The sequence below is a fragment of the Bactrocera dorsalis genome, chromosome 5, assembly GCF_023373825.1.
Source record: "Bactrocera dorsalis isolate Fly_Bdor chromosome 5, ASM2337382v1, whole genome shotgun sequence".
Lineage (NCBI taxonomy): Eukaryota > Metazoa > Arthropoda > Insecta > Diptera > Tephritidae > Bactrocera > Bactrocera dorsalis.
The window spans coordinates 21,663,082-21,684,470 of NC_064307.1; the positions used below are offsets into that span (position 1 = coordinate 21,663,082).

At 31.8% G+C, this 21,389-nt stretch overlaps 2 protein-coding genes across 13 annotated transcripts in view; one reads left to right on the forward strand and one right to left on the reverse strand.

Annotated features, from left to right (window-relative positions):
* LOC105230077 (TOM1-like protein 2) overlaps positions 1 to 21,389 on the reverse strand; it is a 245,553-nt gene that overhangs the window by 59,808 nt on the left and 164,356 nt on the right. The window lies entirely within an intron of this gene.
* LOC105230130 (translational regulator orb2) overlaps positions 1 to 21,389 on the forward strand; it is an 82,148-nt gene that overhangs the window by 51,334 nt on the left and 9,425 nt on the right. For all 12 annotated transcript variants that reach the window (XM_049457587.1, XM_049457598.1, XM_049457596.1 and 9 more), the window contains 2 exons: positions 19,031 to 19,215; positions 19,286 to 20,424. In XM_049457587.1, coding sequence (XP_049313544.1) covers positions 19,031 to 19,215; positions 19,286 to 20,424 — 1,324 coding nt within the window. The remainder of the gene's footprint in view (positions 1 to 19,030; positions 19,216 to 19,285; positions 20,425 to 21,389) is intronic.

Below are 21,389 nucleotides of genomic sequence, written 5' to 3' on the forward strand. Positions count from 1 at the left end.
TCATTTATTTTAGAAGAAACGCCCAATTCAACTTGGAGAACAATATTGTTGAGTAGATTTTCCAAAAAAATAAAATAAATAAAATACGCAGGTATACGAAATTATTCGAAATGGAAGGTCAATCGTTAGTTTGGAAGAAATATTTAATTATTTTAGACATCGTTACCAATTTTATAATTAAAATTAGTGAAATTTTCGAAAAATTGTTCACATAACCTCAAAAAAAAAATAATTTCAATTAAATATGAAATTGAAATAGATTTATTTTTCCATGTTAGAGATCAGCCAATTTATTTCAAATATTTTTTTTCATAAAATATATGCATTTCTATTCAACGAATTATATGTGTTGAATGCGCTGTCCTCGTTTTCTTAATGCGAACTCAAAGGAAGTTCGACAATATGCATAAACATAAACACATCTTCAACAAACAAGACACTTACACTCATATATAACTAACTACATATACAATGCTGCAATACAGACACACACATCCATACTTATAAATACACAAGCAAATAAATAATAAAAGCAAAACAAAAACAAAAAATAAAAACAATTGTATAATTAAATATAATCTTCAATATTTTCTGGAGCAAAACCATTTTTATATAGAATTTTTGTAACATTTTTATTAAATATTAAATAAAAGAAATACTTTAATGCAACTATTAAAGTAAATAATGCGTATGCAATAAAATCTTATTAAGCTTAAGCAAGTCTAAAAGAGTAAAACAAAAAAAAAATCATAAAAGAAAAAACTATTCTCAAATTATTGAATAAAGAAGTGCAATATTATACCATTATTAAGCGTAAAAGTATATAAATAAATTATGTAAATGGTGATGAGCATAAGCAACAACAAAATATGCACATAATTGTATGTAAAACTACTTGGTGACGCTGGTCGGCGGCATGCGCAGAAAAACAGCTGATAATGGCGAAAAAATAAAGCGAAAAGACCGGAAAGATGGTATTTAAGAATAGCTGAGCGCTTGAAAATTGAAAAAAAATTTAATATATACATGTGTATGCAAATATAATTTAATTTATCTATACACATACATATGCTTTTCTTTATTTATTTATAAGCAATTTGTTGATGTAAACGCAGAATTTTATTGAAAAGCAAAACAGCTGACTAAACTTTAATTTTTTTTAAATTATTTTAGAATAAGATATATTTTTTTTAAGTTTTTAATTTGAAAAATTATAAATAATAAATTTTAATAAATAATAAGTTTAAAAATTTTTGAAATTCCATAAAAATAAATAATAATAAATAAAAAATTTAAATTTTGTAAATATGCATACATATGTATATAAATTTGGAAAATTTAAAAACTTCAAAAGATTTAAACTAAATTATTTTTGATTTTGAAAATCAAATTTAATAAATTCAAAAAATTAAAGAAAAATTGTTTAAAATATTTTTTTATTTAAAAAAAAAAAATTATTATTAAAAAGTTTTAAATTTAAAAAATTCTACAGCTTTCAAAATTTCAAAAATTAAAAAAAAAATTCTTTTAAAAACTCAAATTTTGTAAATATACATACATACATTTTTGATTTTGAAAGTCAAATTTAACAAATTAAAAAAAAATTAAAAAGAAATTTAAAAAATTAAATTTACAGTTTTCAAAATTTCAAAAATTAAAAAAAAAATTAAATTCTTTTAAAAACTCAAATTTTGCAAATATTTGCATAAAAATTAGAAAATTTTAAAACTTCAAAATTTGTAAACTAAATAATTTTTCCATATTTAATTTAATTTTTAAGCGCAAAGCTATTTGTGAAAGAAAAAGAAATCTATGGGCCTCATTCAAGTTAACTGTCATGCTAAAATATCAAATTAAAATCCCAATTTAGTGACTATGCTGACCAAAGACACACACAAACCTACATACACTATTTCGAAGTGGTTAAGTTTTGGTTCATTTAAAGCAGTGGTTGTACGCTTGCGTGAAACTACATAAAGATGTGTATGTAAAGAGAATATTAATATTTTAAAAATTCAAATGAAAATTGAAAATTAAGAAAACAAAAATTTAAATATTTTATTAGATGAATTCTATAACAAAAATAAACTGCAAATATGAGAAATCTCGGAAGACAAACGCGTTACTAAAGATCAAAAGCGTTACACTTCAGCGCCTAAACAAGCGACCACAGCGTATATTTCAAGCTAAAATGTGGAGGCATGAATGGTAAAAACTTAAATAAATGTATGTGTGACAGAAAGGAAGAAATTAAATAGAAACAAAATAATATGCGAAATTGTATCATCACATTAGTTAAATCTTTTTAGACAAATTTTTGCTATTGCTTTACTGAGTAAATAAAATAAATTAAATAAATAAAAACACAATATATAGTATGAAGAAAAATATATAATGAAACCAAAAACAACAGACTAAAGAGAACAACTAAGCAAATTAGTAGAAAAATAAATATATAAAAATGCAGCAATTCGTAAATAATTTATTAAAATATTAAATATTAATATAATTATAGTGGAAAATCGTAAAGAAAATCAATTAATGACTTGTATCATGTATGTATAACTAAATCGATAGACATTTTCTAGAATTTTTATTGTTATTGTATATTGGATATGTTTTTTTAACGTTCAAATATCGAAAGTACATAGCTACTTGCATACATACATACATAAATATATATAAAAAAATAAAAAATCTACTCGAGTTTTATAATGTGCATACACATACAAAGCAAACATATATATGTAGATACATATAATATGTGTCCTGCATGGGACGCGGCAGCAAGCGTTTTTTATATTATTTTAAGCCAATGATAAAATGTATGCATAAAAGTCATTAGGTTTTTCTTAAAAAACTTATATAAAAACTTATATAATAGACGAAGGACATAAATTTAGTGAAAGTGTTTGTTAGTAGTTGCGACAATGCTGCTTTAGGCGTGGTGAGGTTAAATATACACATATGTACATATATATGTGTATATGTTTGTGTGTGTGCTGAGCTGAGACTCAAAAAATTAAACAATTTTATTTCACACACACAGACACCCGTAAGTATGTATATATATATAAACATATATATGACGCGCCTTTAGAATGTCATTCGTTTCTTATTTTCTTAAAAAAGGCTAATATTTAGAGAGAAAAAATACATACATACATACAAACATATAAACAATTATTAAATATTATACGAAATCGTAGAAAATTCAAGTTTTTATAGATTTTTATACTTTTTTATACTTTACTGTTTATTAATGAACATGAAAAAAAATTAAAGAACCAAATGATAAGCGTATGGAAAAGCGCCTAAACGCTGCAGCAAATGAAAATTTAACTAAATTACAAATGTTTATAACTTATATAATTAAGCTTATAGTGAAAAAACATATTTTTTTTTAGATTTCTTGCTCTGAAGCATTCTGTAAGAATGCTTATAAATAGTGTTCTCCATACTATGGCAACCCATATGCAACCTTAATTTTATGCGCTAAAAAGCAATGAAACTGGCAAAGCAACGCTGTTGCAATGAAAATTTTGGTTTAGTGGCATAAAAAAATTCAGTTTTGAGTTATACTATTTTAATAATTTTTTTTTCATTTCTTTAATGATTTTTTTTTTATGATTTTTTTATATTTGTTTCAAAGATTTTATTTTTCCTATTAATTGCATTTAATATTTTTTTATATATTTTTTTTTAATTTTATTTTTGTATTTTTTTTTATAATCAATTTTTTTTAACTGGTACAAGAACGTTTTTGTATTGAACATTTCAGTTTAGTGGAAAAAAAACTTTTTTTTTAATAATTAAAATGATTTTGAATAATTGCTTTTTTATTTTATTTATTTTATTTCAATTATTTATTTTTTTTAATTAATTTATTTTCCTATAAATGTAATTTATATTATTTTTTTATTTTTTGTTTATAATTTAGTTTTTTATTTTTTTTATTACTTAAAAAAAATAATTTTAATTATTTTAATTTTATATTTCATTAATTATAATTATATTTTTTAATAATTAGTACATATATATACATATGTATATATTTTTTCAGGTTTAATCATTTTAATTTGTAATTTTAAATAAACTACTAAACTGTAATTTGTTCATATAATTTTGTGCAATATTCTTGAATTTTACATTTTAATTTAAATTTAATTTTTTTTTACTTTGATTTTTTAGTAATATTAATTTAAATTTTTACTAAATATAATTTTATTTTTTTTTAGTTTTTTGTTTTGAATATTTTTTTATAAAATTTAATTTTTATAAATTTTTTTTATGTAATATAAAATTATTATTAATTAATTAATTTTTTTTTTTAATTAATTTTTTTATCAGTTTTAATTTTTTAGATAATTATTTAATAAAACTTAATTTTTATACATATATTTTTTGTTTAATAAATATTATTTTTTATTAATTTAATATTTTTTTATTATTATTTTTTATATAATTATTTTTTTATTTACTTTATTTTTTAAACTATTTTTTTACAAAAATTATTTTTTATATATTTTTTTTTTTGCAATAAATTTTATTGTTTATAAATATTATATTTTTTTTATAAAACAAACCGCCAAATTGTAATTTATTTACATAATTCTGTGCAATATTCTGGAATTTGAAACAATACGCCAGCAAGTTTCATGCTATTTTCATAACAAAATTATTTGTCTGCAATAAAAAAAAACAATTACTATTGGCAATTATTAAAACAAAAAGTCATTGCCAATTGGCTGACACAAAAAAAAATTAAATAAATATAACAATAAATAATGCTAGGTTAGTCCTTTTTTATAGAAATTTTTTATATTCGAAATTTTTTACCTTCACACTTTGTTATTGTATGTATAAATTAATACATATCTATTGTATTACATATACATATACATATGTATGTAGAGAGAGAGCTCTTAGTTTGTAGTTGTAGTTTGCTATTAGCTATAATGTTTTCAATATTTTTCCTATTTACACGCATAATCACGTTATTCAGTAATTTAATTAATGAAAAATATAGTTAATTTTTGTTGTGTTTGTTGAGCATATATATACATACATATATAAAAATATATTTTTTGCTTGTTTATAATTTTTTAAGACATTTTCATTTTATTAAATTGTCAAAAAAGAAACTACTGCTATTTTATGGTTAATTAAATTGTAGTTATAATTTGTATTTGAGAATTTTTTATATTGAAATTTAAACGTTTTGTATTATATTTTTGGACAAGAAATTAAAACAAAAAAAAAATGGTAAAGACTACAAAATGAAATGCGTTTTATTTCAAGGGTTTTCGAAAAAAGTGAGATATATTTCTGCATATAAGCAGTGTTATTACTTTTTTAAAGTAAAAATTTATTAAAATAAAAAGTGTTTTTTAAAATAAAAATTCATTTTATAAAATTTAGCGTTTATAACTATTTTTCCCCACACATATGTTCCTCCTCCACTTATGTGCTTATTACCTTCTGATTTCTTTGAAATTTCATTGCTTCGACATTCAGCTACACACTTATATACATATATAAAACTAAATTGTGCTACTGTAATTTCCAAAAAATATATTGAAAATACTAAAATTGCCTTAATAAACAAGAACTCTACGTACACATACATACATGAATGCTTATACATATATATAAAGTAATATAAATCAAACTAAATGAAAATTGGATAAACTTATCAAATATGCATTCGAGTTTAAAGGAAAAAAAAATAATAAGAGTAGTTGTTTTATACTTTCTATACTTGCATAAAAAAAGATAAAAATCGTAAAGAAAAATTGAATTGACAACAGAAACAGATTTAGTAAGCGAAGCAGCATTAGAGACAGAAAACGAATTGGCGACAGAAACAGAATTGTGAACAGCAACATAACTTGAGAACAGTAAACAAATTGAGTACTGAAATATAACTCGAGCACTGAAACAAAATTGGAAATATGTAGAAACAGTATTCCAGCACATAATCTATAATAATGCTGTAACAGAAACAGAAAAAGCATTGAATTGAAGAATTTTATTCTGTAACAGAACAAGTTGCTTAAGAATGCCAGTACTACAAAAAAAAATGTCAATAAGAACATAAAGAGAATCTAACTGTAATTTATTAACATAGTGAAAAAGTGTAAATCTGGTTGCAAAAACAAAAACAACACTGAATTTGACTCTCGATCTTCTTCCTGTTTAAAAAGAGCAAATGCAAAATATTATATTACGATAGTAAGCTATCAACAATACAATTTATCATCTACAATTTTTAAACAATACCTATTTATTACTACTTTTTCTACAACATGTAAACGAAACCAAAAGTAAAAATAAAAAATAATATAAAAAAATTCCGCGTTCTAAAATTCTGAAATTATATTCAACTGAGGTGAATAAACGAAGACTCCTGCTATAAGAGCGTAAGATATAAACTTAAAAACGAGAAAAAAAGAAATGTTAAAAATATAAAATTGAAAGCAAATCAAGAACTACAAAACAAGAAAGTATTAGAAAAATATAATAAATAAACACACACTCAGAAAAATGTTAAAATGACATATGGTAACCCTTAATTATTAAAGGAAAAGTAGTACAATTTCTCCTTCATAGCTGTAGCGCATAAAACCAAACAAAAACAACATAATAATAATAAAAATAATAATGAAAATATAAAAGTAAAGTAAATTTAGTAAAATGTCAGTATGTAGCATGAATTATACGCAGCATATGGTAACCCCAATTGTAAAATAATCTAATAGTTTACAGCGTAAAACCAACTTAACCGAAATCTAAACCAATCTTAAATAGCTAAACACAGGCAATACCAAGCAATTATAACTATCACCAAATCCATTATTAAATAGTGCGTTTATATATACCTAAATACATATATATATATATAATGTACTGTATGAGGAGATAACTTCGTATTTGCCTTACATTTTTTTATTCTATTCAAGTATAATGATTAATATAAATGCCAGCGTTGCCAGTTTTGAGTGATTTCATTTTCAACACAGCAAAAGACACACTGGCAAATATTTGTAGCTAAAATTTGCAAATAAACAGTGTTTTTATTTTATTTTTCTTACTAATTACAAGTACTTTTATATACGTAGAAACTATGCTGTTGTCTTCCATACATTTCGTAAGCGAGTGATGTCAAATTCACATAATTTCATCCTTTTAAATATAGTTACATTTTTTGTGATTTGGAGTTTTTTAATTTTAAAAAATATTTCCTGCATAAATTTGAATATTAAACACTTAATGGCATTCACCGCAAACATTTGGAGAGTAACTAGCAAAGTGAAAGCTATGAACAATTGACACGAAATGATTAGCACGAAAGCTTTCAAAAGCGCCACTCAAAATCAATATAAATCCAGCCGACATGCCGAAAATATCGGTTAGAGAAGTTAAGAGTAATCAATTGAAAATATTGAATGTCTATTTTCATTAAGCTGATTTCAACTTTAGAAATGTCTACATAGTTTATGACCAGGCCTCTTGAAGTAGTCGAAAGTTTATAGCTAAACTAAAAATAAATGTTTCTTAATATTTTGTTAGGTATATACATATAACATAAGTACTTAGCTAAGGTCGAATTTGCGTTGGGAGCTCATACATACGATCGAAGTATAAAATATGCTGCTCTGTGAATATATTTTCATTTGAGTATGAGAGTAGAGGCATATCTCAAGGTGTAGTTCCTTCTGCTTTTTTATGGATCTTAAGTTTTCCGATTTAAGTCTGAGAATAGAGGCATTTCTCAATGTGGAGTTCGTTCTCCTCTTATCTAGATCTTGGTCGTGAATGATATAATGGAAAAACTTGAGGATCGGCGCTACCGAGTGATTGTTTATGCAGACTATGGGGCATACATGATTAAGGGAAAGTTTTGAGTACCGTGTGGGTGCTGGGTATCTAAGCGACGTAACTAAGTCGTTTGACGGAAGTGTTCTCCCTATTAACCCCAATAAAATTGATATGGGTTTATTTACTATGAAATATAGGTTCCACCACTGCTATGAATGGAAAGCCTTCAACCTACAGAGACCGTGAAGTGTTCGAAAGCTTTCATGGAAGCATAATATTGAGGTGAAAGCAAAGATAGCTAGGATTGTCTTGTACTGCTTGACTTTATACCGGAGTTTTGGTATCATAAAGTCGCCAATACATATTCTGCCGGCTTTTATTTTGCTTTCCGCGTGGTCTACTACTTTACGGATGAGTTAAAGCTTGAGCGAAACGTTGGTGGAGAGGTATGTTGTTAGAAATTCTCCATCAACCTCAGTTTCAGACTATTGCAGTATTTTTCAGGCCGATTGCAGTATATTTGCTGCTCCGGAGTGCAGCTTCCTGCAGAGAAGTGAAGTGAAGTGACTCTAATAGCAGAGCAGCATTGCTAGCCTTAAGCCAATAACCGTGCGTTCAGGGCTGGTTAAGTAATGCCTAACCTCGTCATCAATTTTTTTTTTTTTTTTTTTTTATAGGCCCCGTAAGGAGGGTTTTTAAAATGCCTTCGCACCATATAGGGATCGTCATCCTACGTGAGTGGTGAACCCACTAAAACACTCCCCCCTTCTATCATGGAATTTTTTCCCCTACCCCGGGACCGCTTTCGCATTACTTCAGGCAAGGTGCCAAGATGGAACCATTACAGATCAGTTTTTACTATCCCTGCGTGCAAGAATGCCTACGATTTTGTAGCCAGCATCAAGGTATTTGGCTCGTCTTCCTATTGGGAGTCCGCGGTCCATGTCTCTTTTTTTAGTGCGTAGAACATGTTCCACGTACGAGGCAATTATTTTCCAGTTTTCGCTGCTAGATACATTTTGTCTAAGATATTTTCCGCACTTAGTTCTCCTAGTTTGTTTTGGTACAGTCCTTCGTGCTTCTTTCCACCGGTGGCACTTGAAAATGGTATGGTTTGCATCGTCTAGTGGTTCGTCTCCATAATGCATGCTGGGCTTTCTGCTTTTCCCATGTTGTATAGGTATTTTCGGAAATACCGTGACCGGACAGCATCTGCGTTATATAGTAATTTACCTCGCCGTGTTTTCTACTGTGCCACTTCTCTATTTCTTTAATCAGTTTGGCGGTCCATCTTCCTTTTCTCTCCCTTGTCCACCGATCTTGCCACAGTTCGAGAGTTTGCTTCCTCGCCTGTTGTCTTGTGGCCATGTGTATTTCTATTCCGTCTTTCTTCCTTAGCCAGAGTTGTCTTCTCTCCTTTGCGAGAAGGTCTATGGGGATGACGCCGCTTATCACTAGCACTGCGGGTTCGGATACAGTGCGGTACGCCGAGGCAACTCTCATGGCTTGCTGTTCTCTGCACTTTAGCAAGGACTTTTCGCCTGTGTTTTACATCTAATGTATCGGCCCATATTTCGCTACCGTACAGTAGCACTGACTGTGTTGTGTCCATAAGTAATTTCCTTCTGCTTGCAAGTGGGCCTCCGGTGTTTGCCATGAGATTTGATAGCGCCATTGTTATATTGGCTGACTTTTTTGCAGCGTGTTGGATTTGAGCCCAGTACGTCAATTTGTTGTCCATTCTTATTCCTAGGTATTTTAGGGTTTTCGTCGTTTTAATAGTTTCTGAATGAACTTGCATGTTTACCTCCAGCGGGATATGTTTCCTAGTGAGCAGGATCAGTTCTGTTTTTTCAGCAGCTAGGCTGAGGCCGTGTGAGTCCAACCATGTCTGTGTTCGTATCATAACTTGTGTAAGTCGACGCCTGGCCATGTCGGTATTACGTGCGGTTATGACGGCGGCGATGTTGTCTGCGTAGCCAACGAGGTAGCAATCGTCAGGCATTTCAACGTTTAAAATTCCGTCGTAGCTGGCATTCCATAGATCTGGTCCAAGTATTGATCCCTGCGCTGCTCCAGAGGTTATTTCCTTAGTTTGTGGGCCGTCACTCGTATCGTACAATAGTTTCCTGTCTTAAGATAGCTTCGTATCATTTTCATCAAGTAGGGGGGCGTTTTGAAGCGACTTTCTAGTGCGTCGATCATATTTTCCCATTTTGCGCTATTGAATGCATTTCGTATGTCAATTGTTGCCAGGAGGACTAGTGGCCTCGAGAAGTTGTTCTTCCGATCAGCTTCCTCCACGCTGCGCACGACGTCTTCCACAGCTCCGAAGGTGGACCTTCCTGGTCTGAAGCCATGTTGTCGCTCTGATAGGCCTCCAGCATCGTTTATGGCGGCTATGATGCGAGGTTTCAACAGTCTTTCCTAATAGCTTTCCTGCTGTATCTAGCATGCATAAAGGTCGGTATGCTGATGGTGTTCCTGGGTCCTCCTTTGCCTTTGCTTATTAGGGTCAGCTGCTGCCTCTTCCATACTTCTGGGAAAAGCCCTCGTTTAGACATGCATTATACATGGATAGCAGTAAGTGCGGACGTTCCAAAGCGATTAGCTTTAACACTTCCACTGGTATCCATCAGGCCCAGGGGCTTTTTTGATCTTTAAAGTGTTTGCTGCCGTGTTCATTTCCTCCAAGGTGAAAGGCGGACATGAGCTCTCTTGTGCATGTTCTGGTGGGTCTCTTCCCAGGTCATGGGTTGGAAACAGAGTGTTTACGATGTGCTCCATAGCTACGGCGTTTTAACTCAGTGGGGGACTGTTTTGCTCCGAGTTTTTTCATTACGATCTTGTATCCGAGACCCCACGGATTTTTGTTTATATTGTTACGTAGCTCTTCCCATTTATCTTTCTTTGTCCTTGTTATTGCGTCTTTCAGCTCAGTTTTTCTCAGCTTTATATTCCTTATGCGCTTCCATTCCGTTTCTTCCTCTTCTTCTAACTCTTGTATATCGTCGTCTTTTGCGCAGGCAAGTTTGTCTAAGATTTCGGATTTCGTCAGTCCACCAGTAAACTGCTTTCTTTAGATGTCCGCCTTTTATTTTGGGCATTGCTATTTTACATGCCTCAGTAATGGTGCTCATAGTTGCTTGGACAATCAACCTAGCTGTGCTACTTGCATGGAATTTTGGTGGTTTTCATCTATGGCCGCGAGGAGCTTTTCTGAATCTAGCTTTGAAGCATTCCATTTACGTGTTCTTCTTCTTTTTCGTCGTTGCTGGTTATCAATAGCTACGAGTCACTTTGTGATAATACTAGTAGGAGTGCTAGGCCATAGCGAATTAGCTGGTAATTGTAAGGCTGATGAGCTGGCAATAAATGTTACCTTAGCTCCGTTATAAGTAGAATGGGAACGGATCGGTGCTTGTGTGTTTTCCTACTGAATAGCTGGGCTTCGTGGGAACTTGGCCAGCGCTGGACAACTGTCGGTTGATGCGCTGTCGCAAGGTTCTTTTTGCCCAGATTGAACCTAAAAGATCTCTTTGTGAACTCTTCGCCTTCAGTAAGGCTAACCTCTCCCTAGTTATGGGGATTTTAACATGTCATAGACCTATAGGTATTAATGCCGAACACCAGCTGCAGAAAGGGAAGACGTGGTTGTAATATCTCAGCACTTCTTTCTTATTTTTCCCGCGTTTTCAAGATCAAGGCTTAAAAACATGTGAGTGCACACTTTCAAATATACTATGAAGCTGGTAAGAATACAATTAAACGCCTGATTAAGCCACACGTCCTTTTCAGATGAATAAGAGTGTATAAAATGACAGAGAGTATTTTTGGAAAAGTTTTCACGTATAATTTTCTCATTTCATTGTACTTACTCTCTTATAAATTATTTGCAGGTTACTGTGGTGAAAGCCATTGAGCCACTTCTCAAATTATGAAAATGTTTATGTGGGATTAATTTGTAATTTCTCGATGAAAATTAGGTAACACTTTCAATAAATTAAAACTGTTTCACACTAAATTTTTTTCCTTTGGAAAACACTCATTTCCAATAAATTTACAATTTTTCATATAAATTTTTGTTTTTTTAATAAATTTTTGTTCTATCGAAATCTTAATAAATGTTTATTTATTCGAAATCTTAAAAAAAATATTTTAGCATTCTTTCAAAAAAAAAAAAATTATTTAAATATATTTTTTAGCACATTTTGTATAATGTTCTTAGATTATGAAACACAAGGTGCATAAAACGAAATTCAAGACGTTACCTTAGAAAACCGAAACCCCTAAAAATTCTCCTTCTTATATAAGCTTGCATGTATTCATACTTTCATATCCACAAAAGAGTTAAAAACAAAAGACAAAAAAATTAATTAAATTAAATTACATAAATATACATAATTAAGAAGTCTTATGGAAAATATAAGAATAAATAAATTAATATAAAATATGCATTGTAATAAAAAGTTGCATAGAATATTTTTTGAAGATTTTCATAGCACAATTTTTGTGAGTTACGAATGCAGACTTTATTATTACAAAAGATGTGTGCATATGTACATACATACATATGTATGAAAAAGCGTATGTATATTTTTTATTTGATGATTTGTAGCTAGTGAATCAGTAATAAAAACAATAGTAATAAAAAAGTTTAAGGAATAAAAATTATAAATAAGTAAATACATACACACACACTTACCTATTAGAAATTAGAATTGGAAAAAAATTAAGAAAAAATATGTAGACAAAGGGAAGATTATTGCATTCACAACTTTTTTATAATGAATTAGTAAAAGAAAAACAAAAACAAAAAAACTTACCTTAATTGGATGATGAATTTGGTACCTTTACATATTGACTTACTAGAAAATATATAAGTAAAAGCAAAACCAACTGTTTAAGAACTAAAAATATACAGTAAAGTAAAGAAAAACATATTAAATTGAGACACAAAGTCAATGATAACCTAGAACAAACAAAACAAAAAAAGAAAACGAAAAACAAAAACAACTAGAAACCCTAAAAAGTATTACTTTGGCGCGTCGACCGATTGGTTCGTAGTATAACAGTAGTGTTGGAAACAAAGGCAACAATGGAAATGCATTTTTAATTCTGGATAGCATTGTACCTTAATTGCATTAACAGTTATATATATATACATGCATATATATATACTTAAATTTAATTGGATTAATAATGGAAATTTAGAAAAATTACTTGTAATTAGCAGAAAATCATATAAACACAAATACACAAGCGCATAAAATTGCAAATGTGTAAAAACAAAAACTAAGCATATAGTTGAATTAAAAAAACAACAACAAATAGAACAACAGTCACGTGAAAAAAGTGCGCATGCGTCGAGTGGCTCCCACAACTCGTCCTTCCAAGCAAAAATTTAAATAACAATTGTACGCAAACAAACAGTGAAACCAACAACAACAACAAGAATAATAAAAATACCGTTATAACAGAAATTGAAAACAACAACAACAGTAATACATGTAAAAAAAACAATAACAAAAAATACCGTTGTAACAGAATTTGAAAACAACAGTAATAAAAAAATTCGTTATAACGGTAATTGAAAACAGCAACAACATTAATACAAACAAAAACCAAAAAAACAGTTATAACAGAAAATTTGCAGCTACAAAAACAAAAAAAAAAAATTTGTAACCGAAATTGAAAACAACAACAACAGTAATACAAGAAAAAAAACTGTAATAAAAAAGTACCGTTATAACAGAAAATTTGAAAATTTGCAGCTAGAAAAACAAACAAAAAATATTTGTATGTAAAAAAACAACAAATATTCAATATAAAACTCAAACAAATGCAGCAAATAAATTTCAAAGCAAAATAATGATAAAAAAATGAAAGCGTGAAGAAAGCGCAGATTTGCAACCAAATACCCTTAACGAGCAGTAATTCCTTTAGCAAAATATTTACGAATACATACACATACTGAAATAATGAAATAATATACATGCTTTAATATATAAAGTAAAGGACAGAAAACAAAAAAAAAAAAAAAACAACAACTACACTACAACCAAAACAAATAATAAGCAAAAAGTAGTGTAAAAGATAAATAAAATATTAAAAATATAATAAAATATAAAAAATAAAAATTAAAAATAAAATAAATATATTAATGCAATATTACAAGCGTCATGAGCATGGCATGATATCTATTATGGAAATATTTCTTTTTCATATTTTATATAATTACTTATATACACACAATATTATAGAATATTATATATATTTCATATACGAGAAGCAGAAAATAACCTAAAATATACTGTGTATTATTTAATAGTTGAGATTTATAATTATTTGCAATAGAAATGAACAAAAACATAAAAAAAAACAAAAAAAAAACTATAACATAGTGAGAACAACAAATATTGTAGTTTTTTCATTCTTTCAAATAAAAAGCACACATTGGAAATAAAAATGAAAATTTAATAAAAAAATTTACAAAAGAAGAGATTTTTTTCGGCGACTATATGATGCATTAGACTTGATTTGACTTACTACGATTGGTTGCACACTTCTATTAGCAAATGAATTGGAGCAAGCGATTGGCACAGTTTTGCCGCCTTCTGAACATTGTGTGCGGAGTAACAGAAACCTTGCCTAGGTCTTGCTTGTATTACTTACTTTCTATATTTTTTAACGATTAAAATTCAGCAGCTGATTGGCATTTATCAGTGCACACAACCAATTTTACAGCTTGGACAACAACCCGAATAATTGCACACCAGTTTCAACTCGATTTAGACTTATTCTTCTTATTTATTGGCGAAAGCTATTGTGTCCTTTTCCTTGGGTGATTTGAAACGAACCTTTTTGTGGCCAAGCCAGAGGATACTTGGTCTAAGCCCAGAAGTCGTGAGCTGCTTGAGCCATGTGTCAAAAAATCGTTTCTGAAGACTTCTAAATGAATGGCACAAGGAGAATTTTCTTTGCATTCTACACGTGGCTCTATCCTTCATACATAGCTGCAGAATTAATGTAATAAAATAAGATTTTTATTTTGTATGGCAAATTGACCTCCGTCTTGAATCGAGCAAAGGCCAGTTAATTGATCAATTAACTCCTGTGCGAAATAGCTTTTCGATTGGTTTAATAATTGAATCAAAAATATAACCTTCAGCAACTCGCTTAGAGTAAATAAACCATAAATGCTAATACAAGTTGTATATTGAAGAAGCTTCTCATTAAATCGATTAGTCATTCGCCAAAAATTTGTAGGAAGAATATTTGAAAAAATCTTTCTAAAAGAGTACCTATTGCGAAATTAGCGATGTTTTTAGTGAAATAGGCAAGAGTGATACTGTGGAATAGCTAAAATTTTTAAATATTGATACCCACCATATTCCTTAGGATTTTTGTGTTGACCACGTGTAAAGAGCAGAGAAGGTCTGTGCATTGTGCATTATAAAATGTATTCCTTTGGGCTATATACGAACCAGTTTTTTAATCTTTCGGGCTATTTTCCGGACCCAGGTTTCCGGCTTTGATGAACCGAAATATAAGAAATATCTTTACCGAGGGGATATTTTAATGTATGCCCTTGACAAAAAGCTTTAACATAAAAAACTTCGATATGTGTGCAATATCTTTAGTCAGTAAGAATCACTCTTTTCACAGTTTAGGTAACAATTTATTAAAAATTTAGAAAGTTTTTATATCAAGGGCCTGCAATCATCCGCTTCATACATTCTGAGTGAAAGAGCGTGTTTGCTATAGTCATAATTAGTTGGACCATTGGTGGAGCTCAATTTTATCAAAACTGGGTACTGCATACCCCAATATGCCAAGAAAGAAGAAGAATACCAACTAGAAGAAAAGTTCCACTGGATTAAACCAATCACATTCTTTTACTTCCGTTTCTGTAGTCTTGACGAGTTTATAAAAGAACTGGAGAAGAACGTCGCTTAGGTACCAACATAGGATGAGGTAAAGCTAGTAAATCTAATTATTCGTATATAAGTTGTTCAGTGGCTGATCAAGACTATACTTGCAACATCTTTTAACCCTCTCCGATTGGGTGTCAAAATAGCCCGGCCGTGGTTTCTAAGGATTCTGATAAGAACACGTGCATTATAGACGTCTTTTCCGCTAACTTTGGCTTTACAAATCAACCAGATTTGTTGTTTGTGTTTTTATATGCATTTCTAAAATTCTAAGTTCTACAAAGTATATACATAGAAAAAGCTATTATCGTTTTTATTTGAACTCCATTTACATGAAATACTTACGATTTTATGACCTTCGCATCTAGTTGAATTTAAATATTTTATAACAAATAACCGTTCCAATATTCCAAATCGTACTTTCTCAGTAAAAAATAATAGAAGCAAGTAGTAAATTTATAAACTAAAGTCAAAACCCATAATAAATAACCACATTAACAAAAATACTTAGGTAGAAGTGTTTAAACCGGATAAAGCTTCAACTTGGTAGAGAAAATTTCGAAAATAAAAAATGGAATTTCACTTTTTTTACATTTCTGATCCCAATTCAAAATAATAGAACTGAAAAAGAAACACAATGAAAAGCATAAAAACAGAAAACGTTTGCAAGAAATGAGCGTAAATCGAAATCTATTTGACCAAATTTGCAAAACTAAAACAATTACCGAATGTAAGAATATTCATTAGCCACAACAACAACAAGTTCAACAAGAATGTGCTTGCAATGTGACCACAGAACCAAAAACCAAAAATATGTAACTTGTACACAAAATGAAAATTTTAATTTATGCATATAAAAAATAAAATATATTGTAACAGTATATGAATTTTAAGAAAGAATAAAAACAAAAAAAAAAATAAAAATAAAAATAAAAAAATAAACGAACAATATCTCCATTTAAATAATAAAACAAATACTTTTTTCTGAAATAAACAAAAGTTAACAGCAGTTTTATTTTTTTTTTTAATAATAAAAGGGTATTTTGATGAGAATGAAATTGAAAATTTGTTTTGGGATAAGAATAAAGTGTTTTCAAGATCTAGCTACAGTGTTTAAAAGCTTTTCGCCTTTGTGTCAAAATTGCATGCGAGAAGGTGAGTTGGAAACATTATGAAGTTTTCCCCTCCACTGTTTTGAAAGACTGAGTTTGAAACACCTCGGCAGTCATACTTGCGGCGATCCAAAAGAGATAGCCGAAATCAATATTATGGCTGGTTTAACGGACTCTTTGATCCATACCTAGTATTTCTAGCCAGTATAACGAATCGATGTTTTCAAGTTGGATTATTCATGGATCCACGAATTTCAGACTGATAATCCAATCTAACGTAAGCAGGCTGTCGCTTATGGAGCGGTTGCTTGGGCATATAAGGCAACACAGTCTTCGGTAGGCCTTCAACTATTGAAACTACAAAAGCTCGCCTGTGTCTGCGCTTCAGGGGTAATGCGCACTTTAACAACCGCATTACTTGAAATCATGCAGGAGCTCACACCACTGTATCTAGTAATCAAACAGGTAGCGAAACATACCATGCTGCTCATTGCAGCAGGGGGTTTTGGCAAAGGAAAGTTAATGACGTCTCAACAAATGAAGGCCCTAGGGGAAGACACACCACTGGCTCTGGCCAAAAGACGCCGTTACGAGAAGGTTTACAAAGAATTTTAAATTTACTTGCGGCAGTAAGGCGGAGTGGAGTGATTCCACGCTCGACCTAATATTGAGGGTTAGCACTATCCAGTGGTATACTGGGCTCAAAAACACCGAAAAGCCTTGGAGCAGGCATAGCGGGACCGTATACCAAACTATCCATACCAGTGGGACGTTTTTCGAGCATCTTTCAAGCAGAAGTCTTATCTATAAGTTAGTGTACAGAAATAAATCTCCACCGCAACTATTGCAACCAGAGAATCGCTATACTTACCGATAGTTAAGCGGCACCAAGGGCGATCTCAGCTAATGAGGTCAAATCGTTTTTAGTGGAGGAGTGTATAGAAAGGCCTAGTAGTTTCCTACCGTGTACACCTGATCTGGATGCCTGCGCATAAAGGGGGAAATTTCATTGAGCTGGCCGATTATCTAGCACCCTCTGCGGCAGCGTCCAGAAGGATTAAAGAAATTAAATATATTGAAATAAATTCTACCTCCTTTTCGCACTCTATACAAGGCACTGCAGGGTCATGAAGCACTTGTCCAACGTGAGCTTAGTCTTTTGCGCAAATTGCCGGTTTTGCGACATGGAACAGGAAATTTCAAAACACCTGTTTCTAGATTGCTTAGCAATTTGAAGAAGCACGCTCAAGTCCATAGGTTCTATCTATAAGACAGGGACCACATCACCTCAACAAGCTCCTGGAATTGTTCAGAATGCTGGACTTTTGTGACCATGTGTGATATAGTAGAGGGCACAATAGACCATAGGTCGCTGTACAAAGTCTCAATTTTCCATCTATCTATCTGGGTATGCACAGTACCATTGAACGATAATTAAGTTCGATCCCACTTTCCGAACCAACAGCTTTTTGCTAAGATTTAGTGCCTCCTGATATCATGATATATTCAAAAGAAAACGTCGGAGACATTTTAAGGCTATATCCATCTTCCTCTCTGTCCGTGAATCTGTCTATATATACGTGAACAACTTCTTCAGTTTTTGAGATATCGATATGGAATTTTACATACGTCTTTTTCTGTACAAGAAACTGCTAGAAATTACCGATATCGAACACTATAGGAAAAAGTTGATATAGCAACTGATCGGTTAATACCAAGACCTTGTGTAATGTTTTTAAAATACTAATACTAATACTAAACACTGATCAAGTACTAATAAGTAAAAATTACGTAATAATTTGAAAATTATGAAGGTCTCTGTTTCTAGGATAATGTGACGAAATATATTTCAAGCTTATAAAAAAAAATCGGCTATACCCACAACAAAGGTGCTAGTAAGATCTTATAACTGTCTCAATAAAATCTCTGAAGTTTTTAATTCGAAACACTAAAATTGTATGCATAGAAATCCTCTACCAGAATTATGAGTTTTACGTTGAGCGGAAAATTATTTTTAAACTCTCCAATTTCTGGCAAATGAGCAACTTTGTATTCGTTTATTTTTTTAATGACATTTGAATTTGTGCTTTGAAACCATTTTCACAATAAACAAATCATTTTCATTTGATATTTTGTTTACAACATATTTGTTTGTGCGTTTAGATCGGGCAGCATCGAAGGCGTTTCGCCAACGAGTTCAGGACCAAATCTGATAGCAGCGCTCGCTGGTAGTGATACACCAACGGTTGGCACTTGGAAATTAATTAAGGGTAAAGTTTCACAGACATTCGAAGACATTAAATCGTCGAAAACTACCACACAGGTATTGTCGGCGTCCGTACCGAAAGGTGAGCTCATTTTATCTTTCCTTTTTTCAATAAAAATTCAATGAATTTATTCCTCGTAAAATCTTTGTAGTTGAGAACCCACGACAATATTTTCCACAACAAATAAACGATCCAGACTCGGATACCGAAAATCCGACCACACACTCTTCCATCAGTGATGATTTGCTATTCGATTTAGAACGTAAATCGCCGCATTTTAAAGGTGGAGACTCAGATTCCTCAGCCGACGGTGAACCGCTGCCCGAAGCTGAGGTAGAACGTTCCAGACTGCGCCGTGGTCTAGCAAATCTCAAATCGAAAGTGAAATCCAAAACGCAACATACGCACCATCACTCTCACCAATCTCATTCCCCATCGCAACAACAGCCTGGTCTCGCTACAGCAGCACTTTCTACGGCTACCATTTCCACTGCATTCGGCACAGCTGCTATCAAATCAATGAAGAAGGAACCCGCCGGTCCGCCGCCTGTGTCCTCAAACACGTCACTGCGTGATGCATTAATGCGCCGACGACGTCCTTCGCCGACGGAGCAAACTGAACGTGCGAACGTCTCGCCACGCGTCGAGCCCGTCGAAAGTCAGGCGACAGTGACGGACAAAAAGGCGAGCTCGAAAACTAAGAAACGTGGTATAATCGCTGGTAAGAAGGAGGTGGAAATCGAGTCGGGTGTTGAGATGATGGAAGATACTTTGCCAACATTACCACAGGACCCAGCTGGGAGTGCGGAAGAGCCCAAAACTTCTTCACGCAATCGTCATGATTTGCATCTACATTTCGGTAAGAGGAGCTCAAACAAAGCTTCACCCCCACATACTGAAGGTTTACCCGCCGATGCGGAGACTATTAAGCACCAAAATGAATTGGAAACTTTGAGACATGCCGCAGAGATATTACAAAGAGAGAGTGAACGTGAACGTGAGCAGCATTTGCAACCGAAGAAAAAATTCGCCGCTACCATGCCCATAAGTCGTTTGGCCGTGCTCATTGTAGTGCTGCTCTTGCCCGTTCACGGTTTTATACGCGGCGTACTGGCGTGTCTGATGAGTTTCGCTATTGCCGACTCGCTAAGTGTATTGGCACGATCGATTATTTATAAATTCTTTCAACACCATCCCGAAGGTACTGACTTCGAGATACCAGACTATACGAAAATGCCTATTTGTGAAGTGCCGGCTGTGGAGGAGCACAAAACAATTAAATCCTATGCCGTAAGTATTTGGCCGTATATCCGTATATAGTGATATTAATGGCGAGTTGAATATTTTTTTAACTTTTGGTGAAATAAAATATTATTTAACGGTAATTTTTACGTGCCCTTATCCGTAATTTCGGTCGCAACCGCGGTATTATTTTGGCGAAATCATAACCGATACGAGGAACAACATACGTTTGAGTTTTGTTAACGCAATTAGTTTAATTGGTTCTGGACTGACGGACTGTTATTTGTAGCAAGGGGGAAGTATTGAATCTATTTTGACCGTTTCGAGGACAATTCAATTTATGCCAAACATTTTATTAAGGTATCCTTCATAATAAAATTCCATTAGTGTCAAATACGAATCCCCTCCAGCCAGGGCCCTGAGAGAAAACTGCGGCACAAGGATGAATGTAGTGAATTGTTGAGAAAAAAATATTGCAGAGCATCGGACCCACCCTGAGAATTCTGGGCCCGTGCGGAAATGTCCCCGATCTTCCCGCTCTACCTAAAGAAGTAACATTAATCTGGTAGGCCTATGAGCCATACCACTATGAGCTTGACACGATCGATACCTTCTCCAGTGTATCATACCATAGGGCTCTAGGTGCTTACAGCGTAGTCTTGTCAATGCGGGCCAAGTGCACAAGAGTTACTTCATTGTTTGCCTGGTGCCAGCCTCTGGACATTTCCTGCAGCCTTCTCGATCTGTCAGCCCCATTTTGCGGGCCTATGACCAGTTAGCATTCTGATTATGATTCCACAGTCTTTTCTATCGAGTGCCAATAGGAATTTTCTGTACTTCCAATCTATCGTTTTGCCCATTACTTTTGCAGTTTTGCACCCAGGTAGCTCGTTCTATCGGGGTTTGATTTTCTTTACCGTGTTTTTTTTTTTTAACAAAGTTACACTTTAAAGATATTTTGGAAACAGTCAAAGCGCCAAAGGTCAAAACATTATTGAGATTATCACATATCG